The sequence below is a fragment of the Ovis aries genome, chromosome 5, assembly GCF_016772045.2.
Source record: "Ovis aries strain OAR_USU_Benz2616 breed Rambouillet chromosome 5, ARS-UI_Ramb_v3.0, whole genome shotgun sequence".
Lineage (NCBI taxonomy): Eukaryota > Metazoa > Chordata > Mammalia > Artiodactyla > Bovidae > Ovis > Ovis aries.
In genome coordinates, this window is record NC_056058.1 from 48,476,194 (window position 1) to 48,496,620 (window position 20,427).

Here is a 20,427-nt window from a genome sequence, read left to right on the forward strand (position 1 = left end):
TACAGTCTTTGGGGTCACAAGGAGTAAGATATGACTGAGTGACTGATACTTTCACTTTCTCTCTATTGCTCTTTCCACAGAAGAGTTTTCCAATAAACAGAAATGTTGCTTGGTTTTGGGTTTTGTCCTAGCTCTACTCTCAATCCCAGTAATGTATGATTTGCTATATGATGTATAAGACAAAATCTGAATACTATTTGGGGGGAAATAAAAAGTCAAGGAAATTAATGTATAGGTATAAAGCCATATGATAAAGCCAACAGCCTGATGTAATAGGGTATATTTTTCTGCCCAGTGATTTGGCTAGATCAGTGCCTTTAATTTCAAGATTTATCTTTATTTTGTTTTCTTTTTGCCACATCACTCAGGTTGCAAGATCTCAGTTCCCCCAGGCCATGGTAGTGAAAGCCCAGAATCCTAACCACTATATCAGTAGGGAACTCCCTTCTGTTTTTTTTTCCCCCTTCAGTTTTAATCATAATGCAGGGACATCAGATTTTGTGGTGGTTGTTGTATAGTCGCTAAATTATGTCCAGCTCTTGTGACCCAGTGGACTATAGCCTGCCAGGCTCCTCTGTTCATGGGATTTCTCAGGCAAGAATACTAGAGTGGGTTGCCATTCCCTTCTCCAGAGGATCTTTCCAACCCAGGGATCAAACTTGTGTCTCCTGCATTGTAGGTGGTCTTCATTGCAGGTGGATTCTTTACCACTGAGCCACCAGGGAAACTTCAAATTTTGTAGTTTCTGTGTTTATTTAGTCTAACTGGGTTTTCACTATTCTCATTACTGTTCAGATAGTCACAGCTTTTTCAGAACTTTTTTTTTTTAATCCAAATGTATAGTCAGAACTGGTAAGTTATTTTTTAAATAGACAATAAATATACTTGTTAAAGGTATGAAAGAAATACATGTAGTTCCTATTCTTACCCCCAAAGCAAAGTTTCCTTCTGAAGGCAAATACTTTGAATTAGTTTTGATCCATTCTTCAGAGATACTGTATGCATATATGAAGATGAATGAATATATGCCCTTTTAGTAAACAACTTTTCTAAAGTATATATAATAAATCTATATACAATAAAGTATATACAATAAATCTTTACTATGATGTATACAATAAAATCAACAATTTTAAGTATACAGTTTGAGTTTTAATGAGTATAATTCACAGTTTTGTAGTCCCTACCAAAATCATAATATAGAGTATATCCATAGCCCCCCAGATTTTCCTCATGTTCCTTTGTAATCAGTCCCCTCCAATTCCCTCTGGCCCCTAAAACTATTAATCTGGTTTCTATCGCTATAAATTTGCCTTTTCTAGAATGTGTATCAATGGAATCATACAGAATATAGTCTTTTTATGTCTCTTTCATTTAACATACTTAAGTGAGTGCCTTGAACCAAGGAAGTGTTGGAATGAGTATGTTAATTGTCAATTAGCACAAATTTGAGTTAAGGTTTTCTTTTTTTTTTAATTATATAATATTGACTTATGAAGAGGACAAGGATTTTTTTTTCCTTTTAGCTTTTTGAGATGTAATTGGCATAAGTTTAAGATGTTCAGCATAATGATTTGACTTACATATATCATGAAATTATCATGGTAAGTTTAGTGAACATCCATTATCTCACAGGTACAAAATAAAAGGTAAAGAGAAAAATTTTTTCCTTGGGATGAGAACTCTTAGGATTTACTCTGTTAAACTTTCATGTATAGCATACAGAAGTGTTAATTAACCTCTTGTCTGGAAAATTCCATGGACAGAGGAGCCAGGTGGGCTACAGTCCATGTTGTTGCAAAGAGTAGGACAACTGAGTGCGTGTGTGTGCACATGTACACACACATACATATTACAGCCCTACTACTTAAAACTGTTAGTAAGTATAGTTGACCTCCCACACTATGTTACTGTCTCGTATACAACATAGTGGTTTGATATGTTAAAAACTGATCACCACCTGATGAATCCTTATATTCAACTTAGATGAGGTTAGTCAAAAGATGTAGCTTAACTTTTGTGTTTCACATCAAGCAAGCTCTCTAGTTATAGTGACCTGTATTACAAACATTTGGGAATGTGAACTGTACAGTAAGTTTTTTGTTTTCTCCTTGAGGTGGGCAAGGAATCTCTGTTGTAGAGAAATACAAAATCTTCAAATTGAGATGTGAAAGGAAGTAAATATTGTTAAATCTTTATCTCAATCGCAGCACTTAAAAAAAAAAAGTAAGAGAACTTTTTTCTATACTTTATGCTTTATCCTCCAAGCTTACAAATAGGATAAAACAAAATAATTGATGTAACGACTGGTTGAATAAGTTAACTCAGAAGAAGGAACTTACAGAAATATCTGTGTTGCAATTTAAAATATTTATTTATATAACTCAATAAGATTTGAAATACTTTTTAAGTGGTAGGTTTTACCATTGAAGTTTTAAAAGATAATTAAAACTAGTCCTTCCTCAGTTTGTTTTTATCTCACATACCAAGCCAAAGGGAAAGGGAATATAGTATGATTTCCTGCTTTGTGGTTTTTAAGGCATCCCCACCCAATAACAAATCTCAAGTTTGTGGGTTCTTGTGTTAAAGTAGCTAAGAAGCTGGCATCTTTTGTAGAGCATGCTGCTGCTGCGTCGCTTCAGTCGTGTCCGACTCTGTGCGACCCCATAGACGGCAGCCCAGTAGGCTGCCCCGTCCCTGGGATTCTCCAGGCAAGAACACTGGAGTGGGTTGCCATTTCCTTCTCCAATGCATGGGAGTGAAAAGTGAAAATGAAGTCGCTCAGTCGTGTCCGACTCCCAGCGACCCCATGGACTGCAGCCCATGTGTAATTCCATCTCTGATTTCAAGACTTTATGATGGGTTATATCCAACCAGCCTTTGTAGTATATCCCTTTTTTTCCTACTACCTTTGGAAGCTTTGTAGTGGATATGAGCTGAAAAAATACCAGTATCTTGTCAGATGGTTCTGTATGATTTGAAACATTTGTGACTCCGTTCATCTGAAGTGTAACTTAATGGTTTTGAGGTACAAAAACCAGCTGTTGATCTTTATTGGAAAATAATAAATAAAGTGTTTACTTAAAAACAGTTTTTGTGAGACTTCCCTGGCAGTCCACACTCCCAGTGTAGGTGCATGGGTTCAATACCTGGTCTGGGGACTAAGATCCCGCCGCATGGTGCGGCCCAAGAAAACTCAAAGAAACAGTTTTTGTGGTTCTTTAGTATATGATACATGTTTACTTTCATTATATTTAATACCTATTAAACTCCAAAGCAAAAATGATCTACTTTTAAAAACATACATTTATATTCAGGAATCCCAAATATTTTAAAGATTTAATTAATCTACCTTTCTCTTCTCTGACTTTGAAGGAGTGCTGCTAAAAGCTTTACTGGTGAGACAGAGATTATTGGTAACAGTGATGGTGTTATTAATGGATAATAGTTACTTTTATGTTAAATACATTTCTTTATTCTCTCCTTCTTGAAGGAATTGAATGACCTGGCACGGGACCCCCCAGCACAGTGTTCAGCAGGTCCCGTTGGAGATGATAGTAAGTATCTAAAAGGAATACTAAAACATAAAACAGCATAACAGTGCCTCTGGTGAACTCTGGTACTAATAAATATATATCTGCTGAGGTTATTTGTATGAAGAGTTAATTATGCAATTTTCCTTTATTTGCCCATGAAAGGTGCAGTTTTATGTATATTCCATCATCTTTTGTACTGTATTTTGTTTTGAATGTCTTCTGCCAGATGTTGTCTGTGTAGTTGTTCTGGCTCTTCCTTACCTACCTTTTGTCCCTTCTGGGTATTTACCTAAGTCAAAATATTCAAGCTTTTGTCTACAGCAAGCTATTGTTCTTTAGTAAGATAATAGTAAGTATGATTGGGGGGTGGTGTATATATGGGTCTGTGTCTTTCTTTGTATTGACTCATATTTGTGAAGACAGCTACAACTTACCTTTAATTTCCAGTTTATCTTCTTAATCCTGTTTGAAATAATTTATTGTATCTTACCATACATGTTGGATAATAATTTTACTTTTGTTCCACTTTGTCTCAAGACAGCTTTTCCCCTAATACCATCTTACAGCCTTTTAAAAATGAAGGATATTTGAATAGGCTGTGTAACTAATTCTCACACACAAAAATGCAACATTTAGCAAATAGGGGAAAAGTGGAATATACTTGGAGTATATTTAGAGGCATTTGTGTAAGGGAGGTGTATAGGTTAAGACAAAATAAATGAGGTTATATGTACTTGTGTGTAAGATTAATTTTTTCCTAATTTTTCTTAAGATTGTTGTTTTGGTTTGCTAAATCCTTAGGAATCAAAGCAGAATCCTTGTACAAGGATTGCTTTATAGATAAAACAGATGTTATAAATTATAAGACTTAAGTACTTGTTATGAAAAAATCCCATTTATGTTATGTTTAGATCTGTCCAGTATTACTGAGTATGTATAGTATTTGATATCAAACAGGACAGGCCAAGTACTTAAACACATTATCTCATTTAAGCCTCACAATTCTTTAAGTAATTAGAAAAGAAATTGTTAACTGTTTTAGAGAAGAATCTAGTGAGAGCCTTGTGGTGGTTCTTGAAGTAGACTTATCCTCAGATTTTCTGATTCTAGTTTTGTCATTCCATGGTATCATATCCATCTGTATCAATGTGGTCATTCAATTTTGAAAGAGTGTTTTTATTTCAGGTAAATTGCTCAGAGTTGAGAGAGGCTGATTTTTTTTTTTTTTTTTTTGAGAGACTGATTTTTAATTAAAAGTGTTTGAAGTCTGGGGATTAGATTTCATTTTTGAAGTTCTGTAGTGTGCTAAAGTAATTTGCCTTTGTTTCTACCATAGTTGGTACTACTACATTCCTTTCTCAGATTGAAAAGTGGTTACCCTGCAGAGTTAAACTCCCCCCTAAAGCATAAGCAATAAAAGAAAAAGAAAGAGAGATTAGACTTCATCAAAATTTAAAAATTAGGTACGGCAAATGATACTGTTAAGAAAGTGATTTTAAAGTCTTTATATCTCAACATTATAAAGATCAATAACCCAAATTAAGAATGAACAGACGATCTGAGTAGCTTTTTCTCTAAGATATTCAAATACATTAAGAACATGGAAAGATGTTCAGCATCATTAATTATCAGGGAAATACATATCAAAACCATAATGAGGTGTCACTTTACACCCACTAGGATGGCTAGAATCAAAAGGTCAAATAGTAAGTATTGATAAAGATGTGGAGAAATTTGAACCATCATACTTTGCTGGTAGAATGCAAAATGGTACAGCCAGCTTGGAAGAAAGTCAGCCTGACAGTTCCTCAAAAAGCAAAACACAGAGTTTACCATATGACCCGGTGAGTTCATTCCTAGGTATGTGTCCAAGAGAAATAAAAACATATATCCCTATAAAAACTCACACCTGATTGTTCATAGAAATTTTATTTATAATAACCAAAAAGTGAAAACAACCCAAATGCCCACCAACTGATGAAGGGATAAGTAAAATATGGTGTAGCCATATAGTAGAATATTATTTGACAATTAACAGGAATGAAGTATTGATACATGCTACAACATGAATGAGCATAAAAACATTGTGCTGAAAAGACCTATACTCTGAACACCATTAAGATGCTGGTGAAAGAAATTGAAGATGACATAAACAGATATTGTTAAAATGACCATATTGCCCCAGACAATCCACAGATTCAGTTCAATCTCTTTTGAATAACCAATGGCATTTTTCATGGAACTAGAACAAAACAAATTTAAACTTTTGGAAACACAAAAGACCTCAAATAACCAAAACAATCTTGAGAAAGACGACTTCCTGACTTCAGACTGTACTACAAAGCTACAGTAATCAAAAATAGTATGGTGGTTGCACACACAGAAAAAAGCATATGGATCAGTGTAACAGGGTAGCAAGCCCAGAGATGAACCTATGCATTTACGATCAATTAATCTACTGCAAAGGGAGCAAGAATATACAATGGAGAAAAGTCAAGTGATACTGGGGAAACTGAACAGGTGCAAGTAAATGAATGAAATTAGAACATTTTTTCACACCATTTATAAAAATAAACTGAGAGATCTAAATGTAAGACCAGATACTCTAAAATTCCTAGAAGAAAACGTAGAAACACTGGCACAAATTGCAGCAATATTTTTTGGATCCATCACCCTAGTGATGGACAGACAAATGGGTCATAATTACTTACAAGCTTTTGCGTAGCAAAGGAAACTGTAAACAAAACAGACAACCTGTGAAATAGAATATATTTGCAAAACGATGCAACCAACAAGGAATTAATTTCCAAAATATACAAACAGCTCATACAGCTAGTTATTAAAGAAATGCAGATCAGAACTACAATGTGGTATTATCTCACACTGGTGAGAATGGCCATCATTAAAAAGTCTACACATAATAAATGCTGGAGAGGGTATGGAGAAAAAGGAACCCTCCTACACTGTTGGTGGAAATCTAATTGGTGCAGCCACTATGGAGAACAGTATGGAGGTTTCTTAAAAAACTAAAAATAGAGTTGCCATATGATTCAGCAGTCCCACTCCTGGCATTTATCTAGAGAAAACTCTAATTTGAAAAGATACATGCAGCCCAGTGTTCATAGCAGCACTGCTTAACAATAGCCAAGACATGGAAGCAACTTAAATGCACTCCAGAGAAAGACCTAAGTCAGTGACTCTATTAGGTTTTCTTATATGTAACCAGTGTGGCAGAATATCCAATTAAGATTTAAAATAGTAGGTCTCCAAATGCTTTTTGTTAATTAATATGGGGCCTTTAATAGAACCTTTGTTGAAGATACTAGGACTGATCTTAGTGGCTCAAAGTAACTTTCTCCTTAGCTACTTAATCCATAAAAAAATTAGTTGGCAGAAGTTAAGAGGAATTTTTCTCAGTACTAATGATGAGTAATCTAAAAAGGAGAGTCTCAGCAATACCTATCCTTTATTTTTAATCCTTAGTAAACAGATTGCTCTTTGTAGCTTCAGGCCCCAGTGAGGGGCAAGCCAACCACAGGGGCAGTTCTCATACAGATGATCAGAAGGAATTTAAGGGTTTGGGCTGACATCTGAGTGGATTTTTGTGTGGTTTTCTAGTCTTCACATTCCCTCCTTGCATCAAGAGTTAGCTGGTTTGAGTTGCTCATGTATAATCCCATTGACAGCATCCCTTAGTTTGCTCAGATCCTAGTGTGATTGTTAAGTGCTTAGTAGCTTGCTTAGAAGGTGTTGTACTTAGTGGCATCACCTTTGAAACAGAACATGCACTGTTTTTTGCAGTTTGAAGAGAAAATTTCCTTACTAAACAAGTTTATGATTTATTGAGATTATCCCTAGAGTTTGTAATCAAGCTTGGGACTTTCAGCATACGTTTTCTTTATTTATTGAGATACCAGTAATTCTAAAGATCTACACATGAGAACTCTTGGAAATTTTTTTCTCACTGGAAAGAACTAGCATTTCCTAATTTGAGTATTATCTACTTTTAAGTTTACTGTTCTGCTCTATCAGTTCGGTTCAGTTGCTCAGTCGTGTCTGACTCTATGCGACCCCATGAATCGCAGCACGCCAGGCCTCCCTGTCCATCACCATCTCCCGGAGTTCACTCAGACCCACGTCCATCGAGTCCGTGATGCCATCCTGCCATCTCATCCTCTGTCGTCCCCTTCTCCTCCTGCCCCCAATCCCTTCCATCATCAGAGTCTTTTCCAATGAGTCAACTCTTCGCATGAGGTGGCGAAAGTACTGGAGTTTATGTTAGGAAACAGTAAAAAAAAAAATTTACTGTTGATATTACTTCATGGTGACTTTTTGTTGTTCTTTTTTCAGTGTTCCATTGGCAAGCTACAATAATGGGACCAGTAAGTATTCAGATTAATTTCAGAATAAATAGTTTAGGTAATTCACTCATTTTAACCCAACATTTTTTGTTATCAACAGAATGACAGTCCCTATCAGGGTGGAGTATTTTTCTTGACAATTCATTTCCCAACAGATTACCCCTTCAAACCACCTAAGGTAACTGGGATATGCAAATTGTTTTTTTATCTACTTTCTACAATGCTAATGAAACTGTTTATAAGAAGTTTTCCTTGTTTTGATAGGTTGCATTTACAACAAGAATTTATCATCCAAATATTAACAGTAATGGCAGCATTTGTCTTGATATTCTACGGTCACAGTGGTCTCCAGCACTAACTATTTCAAAAGGTAATGGAATGGATATTTGATATCAAAATAAAGCCTACTATTTTTGTGTGTGTGTGTGTGTGTCTTTTTTAGGTTACTTATTCTTGAAAGGGTTAGTCAAATTCTTTTTCAAGAGAATGTAGCAGTCCCCCTTATTCTTGATCTGGGATTTAGACCCACTAGAGAGAGTTGGATTTTTAAGCGTATGTATACCTTGGTGCTGTGATTGCTCTCTGTCCATTCTTCTTGCTGTTCAGGCATAGATTAGAATATGGAGCCTGTGAATCCGTTTTTTTAAGAGCATGGTTAATGTAGACAACAAGTAATGTCTTTCCAGCCTTGAGATCCATGAATGGAAAGGATAGATAGTGTTCAGGAATAGGAAAAAAGCAGCCCTTGTAGAGGAATGTTTGTACTATAATTATAGATATTAGTTTCTTGAAGGACAAAGTATAGATGAATTCATATTCACATTATTTAAGGTTTTACCTGTTCTTGTCTTTAGGTTTCTATCAAGAACAGAATCATCATTTAAGATAATCAATTTAATGTATATTTTTATGTGAGCATCTTAGTCTGTGGTATATTGGTGCATGCACGTGTGTGTGTGTTTGAAAATGTGTGGAGAAAGTTACTAACTTTGTGATGAAAGATCCAGTAGTTCTTTTAAATAAGACCTAATTATATGAGTAGATTGGATATTTCTTTATATACCTGAACTGAATATTATCTTACTTATTGATTTGAAATTCTACAACCTTTCAATGTCATACTCAAATGAAATCACAAGAGGATTGCTGCTACTGCTGCTAAGTCGCTTCAGTCGTGTCCGACTCTGTGGGACCCCATAGACAGCAGCCCACCAGGCTCCGCCATCCCTGGGATCCTCCAGGCAAGAACACTGGAGTGGGTTGCCATTTCCTTCTCCAGTGCATGGAAGTGAAAAGTGAAAGTGAAGTCACTCAGTCATGTCGGACTCTTTGCGACCCCATGGACTGCAGCCTACAGGCTCCTCTGTCCATGGGAGTTTCCAGGCAAGAGTACTGGAGTGGGGTGCCATTGCCTTCTCCGCACAAGAGGATTAAATGTTGTCAAAATACAGTACAAGAAATAGGCTACAAGTATGATAATGGGCTGATTGGATTGGGAAGATCCCTTGAAGAAGAGAATGGCAGCCTATTCCAGTGTTGTTCTTGCCTGGAGAATTCCATGGATAAAGGAGCTTGGTGGACTACAGTTGCGAAGAGTCCAACATGACTGAGCAACTTACACATATACACACGCACACACATATGAAAATGGGCTAGTATGTTTAACAGATATGAAGAACATGTATAAATCAGTAAGAGGAAAAACCTAGATCCCAGTAGATGAATGGACAGAAAGGAACAGAATAATCAAGGAGATACAAATTAAAATAAGTACCTATTCTTCACCTTTTGGGGCTTCACTGGTGGCTCAGATGGTCAAGAATCTGCCTACAATGTGGGAGAACCAGGTTCAGTTCCTGGGTCAGGAAGATCCCGTGGAGAAGGGAATGGCTACACACTCCAGTATTCTTGCCTGGAAAATCCCACAGACAGAGGAGCCTGCTGAACTACACACAGTCCATGGGGTCACAAAGAGTCAGACATGACTGAACGACTAACATTTTCACTTCACCTTTTAAATTAACAAAGATCTTTTAAAAAGGAAACTAAATATTTTTTCGTACATTGAAGTACTTTGTGAAGTACATTGGAATGATTGCTTATATATGCTACAGATAGATTTGTTTAGTCTGCCTATATGTATTAAGAGATAGGAGATTTAATCATTAATATTAACACCCTTTGATGCAATAATTCTTTCTAAGAAAACAAACCCAACTGCTAAAATCTCCCTCTGCATCTGCAACAATGTTATTTCTGAAAATTAGAAATGACATATAGGTTCAACAATAGAAAAAACACATTCGGTTCTGGCACATGCATTCAAAAGAATATTGATCCTTACAAATACTATGGAAAATGGGAAAATACAGTGTTTGATAAAAGCAGAAGAGATAAAATATTATACACTGTAACTTGCATTGTAGAGAAAGTATATTAAATAGCTAGAAAGAAATAGTTTGGGTATTTGAGGCTGAAATTTGGTACATGAAATTTTTTTTCCTCTCTACTTAAATTTTATCATTTCTTAAGTGCATACATTTAGACAGGAGGCAGCATAGTTTCATGGTAAAGAACATAGATTCTGGATGCAACTGCCTGTGTTAGTGAGATTTGAGATGGATTAGCTTCTGTATTCCACAGTGTTTTCATCTATAGAGTAGGGGTGATAAAAACTATTTCACTATTATTCTGGAGCTTAAAAAGCAAAAATGCATAGTTAACTGATTCCTTGTAAGCACCCAAATAACTGGCATAAAGGCACTATTGTAAAAAGTATTGGATATTTGTCATGTTATAATTATGGTAACACTTTTATACCCTTCCACATTAATTTTTTAAAGGCACAAAAACTCTGAGGCATTAAATTAAGATTTCTGGGGTCCTAGGCAAAAATGTAAACAAAAAAAAATAAAAGGACCACATTTTTAAAAGTTACTGAAATAGCTTTACAGATGAGTGGCCCCTTTTGTTTTTGTAGGCCTCTGTGCCATTCAGTGGTTGCTTGTGAAAGTATTCATATGCCTGTTGTTCTTGTGATTTCCTGACCTGTTTGCTCTTATTTTACCAAGTAACTGTGGAGATATAAATCTAGATATAAACGGGGCCAAGAGAGGTGGGATTCTGTGTGTGGGTGCGTTGGGTGGATGGATGGTGGGGCGGGGGGAGTCTGTCTAGATAGCTGAAATTGTTACCATAGCTTTTTTCTCTTCCCTTCTGTGCCTAGTGGTGGCGTTTTTTTGTTTTGTTTTTCAATTATTCTAAGTCATAAGGGCTGTTGATTTATTTGACTTGATATGTTCTGTCTGGATAGCTATCTTTTAAAATAACTACAGTACCATTTTGTTGAATTTGGTTTTATCAGCATACCTAGGTTTAGTGTTTTAAAGATTATTTTGTAAATTGAAGTATGGGCAAGCCTTTCTGTGAAAGACCCAAATTCTGTGTATGATATAATTATTCTTTAGCGTATTCTGTTTTTAAGGGCAATAATCTAGACCCAAAATACCCTCCTCTTTGAGTATATAGGTAAGGGACCTAAATATACAGAAAACTTGAAGCAGGTTAACTGTATCGTAAAGCTACTTGACTTAGAATTTGATTTAGAATTGGAAGTGACTAAGTTATGACACTAATGAAATTGGTTATGTACTGAAGAAGAATATATATATAAGTGAAAATTCAGTTACTTCAGTAAAGAGTCTGTACAAGCTGTAGAAGTAGAAGTTACTCTCTTTATAGAGAAAGAAAGTATAGTATATTATAAGCCAAAATCAATTTTCTAAAAATTAAAGGAACTAAGTAGTGTACTAAAAATCCTTTCACTAGATCCAGATAACCACCATCCTACTTTCCTTTTCTGGAAAGAAAGTGAGGAAAGTTATTTACTTAAAGCTTATCTTTCTAAAGTGATGCAAATGAACTTATTTACAAAACAAACAAATTCACAGACAGAGAAAACAGATTTATGGTTGACAGGGAAAGGGGGATGGGAGGGATAAATGGGAGCCTGGTGGGCTACAGTCCACGAGGTCGCAAAGAGTCGGACACGACTGAGCGACTTCACTTGGGATTAATAGTTATACACTGCTGTATATATAAAATAAACAAGGACCTACTGTATAGCACAGGAAACTATGTTCAGTATCTTGTAATAACCTATAATACGAAAGGATCTGAAAACAAACGTATATGTATAACTGAATCACTTTGCTGTATACCTGAAACTAACACAACACTGTAAATCAACTATAATTTAAAAAATCTCTCTTTAAAGTTGCCTGTTTTAAATAGTTGGACAATAAGTAAAGGAAACTTATACTAACTTGGTAGTGTATCTAATTTTAGGTGAAGAGTCGGTTGTATTCTTGCCAGCTTGATAGGTCAGACAAGTTTCTTCTGTAGTCAATAATTTCATGAACAACCAAAAATCTATAACTCCCTGTTGTCATTTCCAGGAAATACATGAAATCTTTCCTAATTGCTGTTAGAATGTTCTGTGCTTGAAGAGGGCATCAGGTGGTACACCTGACAAAGGGAAGAGAAGATGTTTGGGAATGCCACCTGCCAGAATTGTGGGCAACAGGAATGAAGAGTCAGAAAACATCTTTCCTGATGTTTTTTATTTTCCATATACTCTTAAGGCAAGGAAATAGCTTTTTTGTTAACAACTGAATGATAAAGGGCATGTAAACTTTCTTTATCTCTCAGAAGCCCTTGATCTCTGTAGGACAGATTTGATGGGAAAATGAGTAAATCCCTTTTCCTGCTGAATTGATGTTTTGGGAGTACAGTGGGCTCTAAATTATTGTCTCTTGTTACAGAACATTAGAGAAAAATAAGATAGCTGAATTCTGTTAACATCAGAATAGGAGGATTGGAATTTATTGGTATGTCAGAGGCCACTGGATTTAATATAATTAGTGGCTTTGGCCTCCTCTTTGCCTTCAGTAAAGGAATATGTAAGTTAACAAATTTAAACAGAGGAAATTGTACTGTTGAGATTTGTCTGCCACATTTCAGGTTGTCGTTGAGGAAATGACTGAGATGAGATTTTAACTTGTTACTGAAGATAGTTTGAGACTTTTGTTTGAGATATGTAATATCATCTGTAATAAAGTGTGGCCAGCCCCATCTGGGGACAAGTACTGGCCTCTGTGTTCTTAAACTAAATTGTTTTCAACTAAAAATGAAACAAATCCATTGCATCTGAATATGGTACCTGACATCAAGAACTAATAATTGTTGGATTTCATAGTTGTCATTTCTTACTGAGAGCATTCAGTAGTGTGGTTGTCTTTAGAATTTTGAAAGCCATTTATCCCTGAACATGGGCTTCTAAAAATTGAAATTTATAAGCTGGGGAAAGTCTTATTGGTCTAGGATTTGAAAGACCTGTATTCTATTAATAATTCTACTCTGATTACTCACTAACCAGGGAAATGGCGCAAGACAGTTCACCAGCCTGGGCCAGCTTTCTTACTGGTTCAAGCTTAGAGAAGTCTTAGAATCTTTGTTAGTTACTGTTACTGTAAACATAGATAGAGCTTACAAACCTGCTAGACACTACAATAAATAGGGTCTTAGAATTTTCTCTTATGTTGGCATCTCATATTTCTTTCAGCCTTTTTGCTTTTATCCTCTACTAATTTATATGTTTTTTTCATTCTAGTACTTTTGTCCATCTGTTCTCTGTTGTGTGATCCCAATCCAGATGATCCTTTAGTGCCTGAGATTGCTCGGATCTACAAAACAGATAGAGAAAAGTAAGTATGGTCTCCAGACAGAAGAGTGTCTGATAGGGTGGAGATGTTTGTGTCTAAGGTCTGAGCATGGGTCAGACACTTAAAACGAAGTCCTAATATATCAGTTGGGGACGGGAAAGAGCAGTATTTGCATCAAGTATCATAAGTAGATGATTTTGTCTCTGTTTTGTATGATTCCTACTGTCTAGAAGAACTTTTCTACAGTATATTTTCCAACAGCTTTATGTCTTCTTGGTTTTTGACTTGTAAAGATTTTGCATCAAGAGCCCAGTTGTCTTAGGTAGGTATTTATAAATTAATGGGAAAGAGAATTGATGTTCTACCATTTGGAATAATCTAAAAAAAGAAAGTAAATAAATGCTACAAGACCCAAAAGCCCCAAATTTCATTTAAAATAAAACTTGCAGAATTTGCACATTTTAGAATTGTATTATGAATTATTGAAAAGTGGTCAGGGTATCAAAAGATATAGTAAATGAAATGTTGTAATCTTTTGTTTGTTTTGCATATTATTCAATAAGATTGTGAAGGAGATAGATGGGAGAAAATGATTCATTTTCAAAAGTTAAAATATAAAAGATTAAACAGTTATTTGAATTATTGGCTAGAGAGGCATGTATATAAGATATTTTTAAAAGGAGCTGCAATGAGAATGGGGTATTCTAACAGCAGTTGGGTCTTAGTTTTTTTGTGTGTGTCTGAATCTACATAGTATCATAAGAATTAAAGATCCTTTGCCCTGCTTATTTTATTACTAGAATGTTCTTCTGAAGCAGTAAACCCATTCATTTTAGCAACCAAATTGTTAAAATAAGTTCTGCCAGAACTGGTTGTTCTGTTGATGCAGGAAAAGTATTATGTCAATTTGATCATTTTTATGTGATTTCAAGAACCATATAATATAGAATTATATTGTTTGAAGAACTCCAAATAAGTAAAACAAGGGTTGAAAATCATCTTGGAAATAGGTCAGTGGAGTAGAGACTGGAGATATGCCAGCAAATGCTGAAATTTAATTAGAATCCTATATAGCATTTATAGGATATTTCTAATGTTTATTAGAAATTTGGAGTAGGAAGATGGCTTCACTTAAAGTTCTATAAGTTCTTCCCCTCAAGTTACTAGATGGGATAATGAATGAACTCTGTTGCTTTCTGACTGACTCCTTACCTATGTTAAGCCAAGCTTCTCTTTGTGTGTACAGGTACAACAGAATAGCTCGGGAATGGACTCAGAAGTATGCGATGTAATTAAAGAAATTATTGGATAACCTCTACAAATAAAGATAGGGGAACTCTGAAAGAGAAAGTCCTTTTGATTTCCATTTGACTGCTTTCTATGAGCCCACGCCTCATCTTCCCCTGTGCACATGTTTACCTGATACAGCAGTGCTGCGTGTTGTACATACTTGGAACAACAAACTAGAAATACTGTACTTCTGTACCAACATTGCCTCCTAGCAGAGAAGTGTGTGTGTGACAAGCCAGTTCTCCAGGCATAACCTAGGTGTGAGACTAAAAGCTTTCCTTATTGACTTAAATTTGGATAACAGCAAGGTGAGGGGTGGTGGGTATGGTGTGTTCTTGGATGGGAAAGAAAAGCTCCACTGACCTGTAGGAGATTGTTTTTTAAGTGAAATCCTATTAAACTCAAAACAGTTATGAAAAGCAAGGTGAAAAACATGAATATGTTTCTGTATTCCTTTTATTCCGAAGGACTTACGTCTTAGGTGAAAGTTATGACCAACCAGATTAAACTCTACCCACATCCTGTATTTTAAGGTCTAATTGGTCAACATTTAAATGGATTGGAGCTATTAGTAAGTAACGTGTGATGGGCTTTGCTCCCAACTCTTTTACATCTCCTCACCCTTCAACCTTCATCTTTCAGCCCCTCTTTCTCTCTTCCATAATTCTTTGGTTTGTATGTGGTTTCTCAGTTAATACATAGCTAATAGCTCTTATTTTTCTTATGTTTTTAACTGCTTAGGTCTATTTGGATGTAAGGGTGACAATTCATTTGATGGAAATACTTGTGTATATTTAAAGACCCAGTTGCTCCTCTGGAGCTTGTACGTTCAAGAATGATTAATCTGTGTAATAAACTGATTACTACAGTCATTACATATAATTTGTGTGAATAGGCTTTTTGATTTTAAGAACTTTGTCTAGCTGAGATTAGTGGTGGATTTTCTCCCACCCCTGAAATGTTTTCATTTATATTGGTTGCACTTCAAAATCATGAAACAATTCCAGTTTACACAGTAAAAAGTATATCTTGAAAGTAATTTTATTGAACAAGATAAACACATAAGCTTAAAAGAATTTCCATGAAACATATGTGCAGTATTCCAGGGACATGACTGTTACATAAGAAATTTGCTTTATTATTGAAATTAAGCTGCATTTCACCAAAACCTTGTGACATTCCTTTGGTACATAGGACATAAAACAAAGGCATTGCTGTTTGGTAAGTTAAGCTTCTGTGATTGTGACTGTAAAAGAGCAACATTGACCAAACCTGGGAAACATGAGCACAATCTTGTATTGGAGAGTCTACATAATTACTTTGCACTAACATTGCAGGATGTTCATCCAATTTTAAATTGTACTGTATGTGGCTTTTTGAAGTCTTCCCTTGACGCTAGTAAAATGTAGTTTGAAACTTGTAAACAGCTGTGTTTGCCAGAAACATCGTTCGTGTGAACTAGGCAAGTTACCGTTTTTCCCCCTACTTCTCCTAATCTAATTGTAAACCAGGCTAGCCTGAAAGCCATGGCTGATGTGCTTTAGCCGTCAGCTTCTTTCAAATGCATCTTTACACTCTTGCACACAAATTGAGGAATAAATGTCCACTGCTTTTGGTTTTAAACTTGTTTGTCTTATCTCTCAGTGTCACTATATCTCAGAACTAAAGTGTGATACACCAAACCTTTTAAAGTGCTGCATTTTAGCTGCTGGGTGCTTATTAGTATTTCTAGTATCCTTGATTTTGCGAAGGTTTGACTGTTAATAATTGTGGGTAAAGGAGTTAGAATTGAGCTCTAACCTAGAATTACCCTCATTCTCAGTATCATGGGTAAGTGGGAATTCAATTTTTGACTGTTGACCATGGATTAGTTATACAGATCCTGAAAGCCTCATTCTGTGGTCATCTTAGAGACCAGCCAGCTTATTACCATTTATTAGGCCACAACATAGATATTTTTACAAGAGTGCTTACAAGTCAAGTGTAAAGTAAAAGTCATTGTCCTGATGTTCAGGTGCTGAATGAAACATTAGGCCTTTGAATGCAATTGCTCTTGCTCATTTGAGGTTGGAACATATATTGTTAAGTTTGGTTGTATATTCCTTGGCCAGAATGAAGGCTTAATGAGGGAGACCATCTTCCCCACTCACAAAAAACAGTGTGTCATTTGGGATGGGTCTCATCTGGGATCACGTTGCTTTTTATAGAACTGTCTCTAGTTTTATCACAAAAGCTTGTTTGCAGTAGATTTGATTATCTTGGTGAGGCATTGGTAATAAGGGAATGTCAAGTGTATGGCTTGCTTTGCCTTTTTTTTTTAAATTGAAATATAGTTGGTTTACAATGTTGTGTTAGTTTCAGGTATACAGCAAAGTGATTCAGTCGTACATATATATTTATTTTTTCAGATTCTTTTCCTTTACAGGTTATTATAAAATATTGAGTATAGTTACCAGTGCTGTATAATAGGTCCTTGTTGGTTATCTGTTTTTTTATATAGTGGTGTGTATATGTTAATTGCTTTGCTTCTCAACAAAATGGAACGCTTGATCAAGTTATGGTTGAAGCAGTCTCTTTAAGTAAAACTACATGATTTCAGATACTCACATACTCTGTTACTGGCCAGTGGCCATTGTCCGCTAGTTTCTACATTTTGGGTAATGTAAAGATTTGGAAAGAGGACTGTTGGGTAGGGGAGTGGCAGGGAGGTCTGTAAGAGAGAAGGATATGGTAGTCAAAGAGAGGAGTCCATGTTCTCTGCACTAACTTAGCAAATAAAGCACTCCTTTTCTGCTTCCAGCAACTATAGTATTCCACTTTTCCAATCATTCCTCTTTGCCTCAACAAGTTATTTTGAGCCCTATTGTGAGGAGAAATGAATTATTTCTAAACTACAATTGAAAAGCCCATAAACTGCCCCTTGACTGCAATTAAAGTGAAACTGGCCTTGTCTCATATGCTGTACCATACCCCTTAATAAATCCAGGGGGTAGGTTTTAGTGGAAGAATTTTCTTGAGTTCCTAGGTCTTCTGAATTATGAACACATCTTTCCTTCCTTCCTACTTAGGAATAGCATCTTTGTTACCCCTGCAGAAAATTGTCAGTCATGTTAGGAACTTGTCTCCTTTTGATTCCATTTGTGAAACAGTCTTTAAGTGATGGGTTATTCCAGTATGTATGGTGTTATATAAGAGAAAGCAGATTTTTTTAAAAAAAATTTGATGATGCAAAACACAAATGCTGATTTGACATAATATTCACATAAAGCTTTTTCTCGCACATTAATAACAGATTTGTAAATCCCAGGGGAATTGTTATAATCACTATATAAAACATACTATATTAGCATTTCAAAAGTTTTTTCCAACCCATTTCTTCTTTATAGTCTAAAACATCTTCACCATATGTAATAAGATAGAGCCACAAGAAGTTGGAGGTACCCAAGACCATTCCAACTTTCCGCCAGTCAGTTTGTCATGTGATAGCTCCCAAACATAGAACTTTGAATGTGCTAAAAAGCCACTCAGGATCCTGGCTGGGCCGGCAGCCTGGAGAAGTGTGGAGAAAGCAGATTTTTAATGTGAGAATAACTATGAAGGTAGCAGTCTATCAGAACATACATTCATATCCACCCAAGAAGAGAAATAGACTTCCTTTGGGACACTCCTAGAGCCTGTTCCCTATTTCCTTATTACTTTTGTGTGCACTTAGATGAAAAGTGGCTCTGAGTTCCCAGTACTGAACTCAGTTTCAGTACTCAGTTTCTTAAAAACCTTTTCCTAACCTAACCCCCAGCCTTCTCGATCTTCCCAATCCAGGGATTGAACCCAGGTTTCCCACACTGCAGGTGGATTTCTTTACTAGCTGAGCCACAGGGGAAGCCCCCAGCTAATGTAAGTGGTTGCTATTGAGGCCCCTCTGAGTATATCCAGGCCAGTTCTTGGGATGGGCCTAGAAATAATGAAAACTGGCCATGGGATCACTTTGTTAGAGTGATCCCAAAACAAATACATTCCCCCATTGTTGTCATATTTTACCCTAATCAATATAAGCAGAAAAACTCAAAGACTGAGACTGTACAACTTTAAGGCCTTTGGCTTCAGTGTAACACAGTCACCAGCCAGCTTTGCCCTTTCTCAGTGCCTGTTCCAGGGCTAGTTAAAGAAGAGGTAGAGTCGGACATTTCTGTGACAAGTGATTACTTTTCATCTTTGAATTTTTTGTGGAGCTGCATCTTAACCAGAGCAAACTTCAGATGCCTGTCTTCAAACTGCCTCTCATCAGATGAAGAACGATATGAAGGTCTTATCACCAGAATAGCAGTTTAATAGTTTTCCGCTGCGTGGGGGTTTGTTTACAACCTCCAGTGTGAGTTGTTAGTAGAATGGCCTTTTCCGGGGCTGGGGTTCCTGATGACCTGACGGTGCACACTGAAAACAAATGGTTGATCACTTGGCAAAGTGAAGAAAAAGTTACTAAGTGCCCAGGTCAGGCCTCCGGTGATGGATGTCCAAAGAAGAGCAGTGCCCGCCTTAGTGTGCTGTGTTCCTTTTCAGACTTCTCTAAGGATATGAGCTGAGACAGCAGCCATTTTCCCAGGCACCTCACTTCTTGCCCTGAGTCACTTGTTCTCCTATTTGAATTTCTTCCTAAATACTTAGGAATCTTGATTCTTAAAGGATACTCCCCTACCATAAATTGTAGGGCCTATTAGAGAACAAGAATTACGAGTAGGGAGGGTTTGGCCAGCTTTTTCACCCTTGATTTTCCATAGGAAATGAAGGTAGCTTTGGAAGCTCCATAGCTGCTGCTGCCTAGACCATCTGACTTGGAGGTTTCTAGAAACAATACACAAATACAAACTGACAATTGGGCTCCAGAGCCAGCTCAGGGGTGAGATGTTCCATGCTTGAGTTAGCAAATCTAGATTAACTCCCTGACAGCTGGGGCATGGGATCTACCTCCAGCTAATTGAGGGGCTACTGGTTCTTCTGGGCAGTGTCCCCTCCACCTACATTCTACATCTCTGCCGTCTTTGAATGGTGTGGCTGCTTGCAGGGTGTTGAAGTAAAAGTTGGAAGATGGCATTTCAGAGATGCCCAGGACTTTCAGTCACCTGCTACAGTGTAACAGAAGGAACCAGGGGAACGAAGGCTTTCTGAGATCTGCCAGAGAAGTTGAGCTTTGTCAAAGAATGGCTCTGGGTCATCTAAGCCTGGCCCTTCTTTGGAGGGGGCAAAGAGCATAAGACAGAGTAAGGGGAAGGTTCTGCTGATGCTGCTAAGTCACTTCAGTTGTGTCCAGTTCTGCAACCCCATGGTACCCCAGCAGGCTCCCCTGTCCCTGGGATTCTCTAGGCAAGAACACTGGAGTGGGTTGCCATTTCCTTCTCCAGTGCGTGAAAGTGAAGTTGCTCAGTCGTGTCTGACTCTTAGCGACCCCATGGCTGTAGCCCACCAGGCTCCTCTGTCCATGGGATTTTCCAGGCAAGAGGACTGGAGTGGGGTGCCATTGCC

The 20,427-nt window shown here is 36.7% G+C and overlaps 1 protein-coding gene across 2 annotated transcripts in view; it reads left to right on the forward strand.

The window, feature by feature from the left end:
- Positions 1–16,533, forward strand: part of UBE2D2 (ubiquitin conjugating enzyme E2 D2) — a 43,156-nt gene extending 26,623 nt beyond the window's left edge. The window contains exons 2-8 of one of the 2 annotated variants that reach the window (XM_042250951.2): positions 3,494–3,557; positions 7,887–7,918; positions 7,998–8,075; positions 8,162–8,267; positions 13,569–13,662; positions 13,851–13,942; positions 14,867–14,973. In XM_042250951.2, coding sequence (XP_042106885.1) covers positions 3,494–3,557; positions 7,887–7,918; positions 7,998–8,075; positions 8,162–8,267; positions 13,569–13,662; positions 13,851–13,911 — 435 coding nt within the window. In that variant the 3' untranslated portion in view covers positions 13,912–13,942; positions 14,867–14,973. Of the gene's footprint in view, positions 1–3,493; positions 3,558–7,886; positions 7,919–7,997; positions 8,076–8,161; positions 8,268–13,568; positions 13,663–13,850; positions 13,943–14,866 lie in introns of both variants that reach the window. The other variant, XM_027970300.3, reaches the window with a different exon arrangement.
- The last annotated feature ends 3,894 nt before the right edge of the window (positions 16,534–20,427 follow it).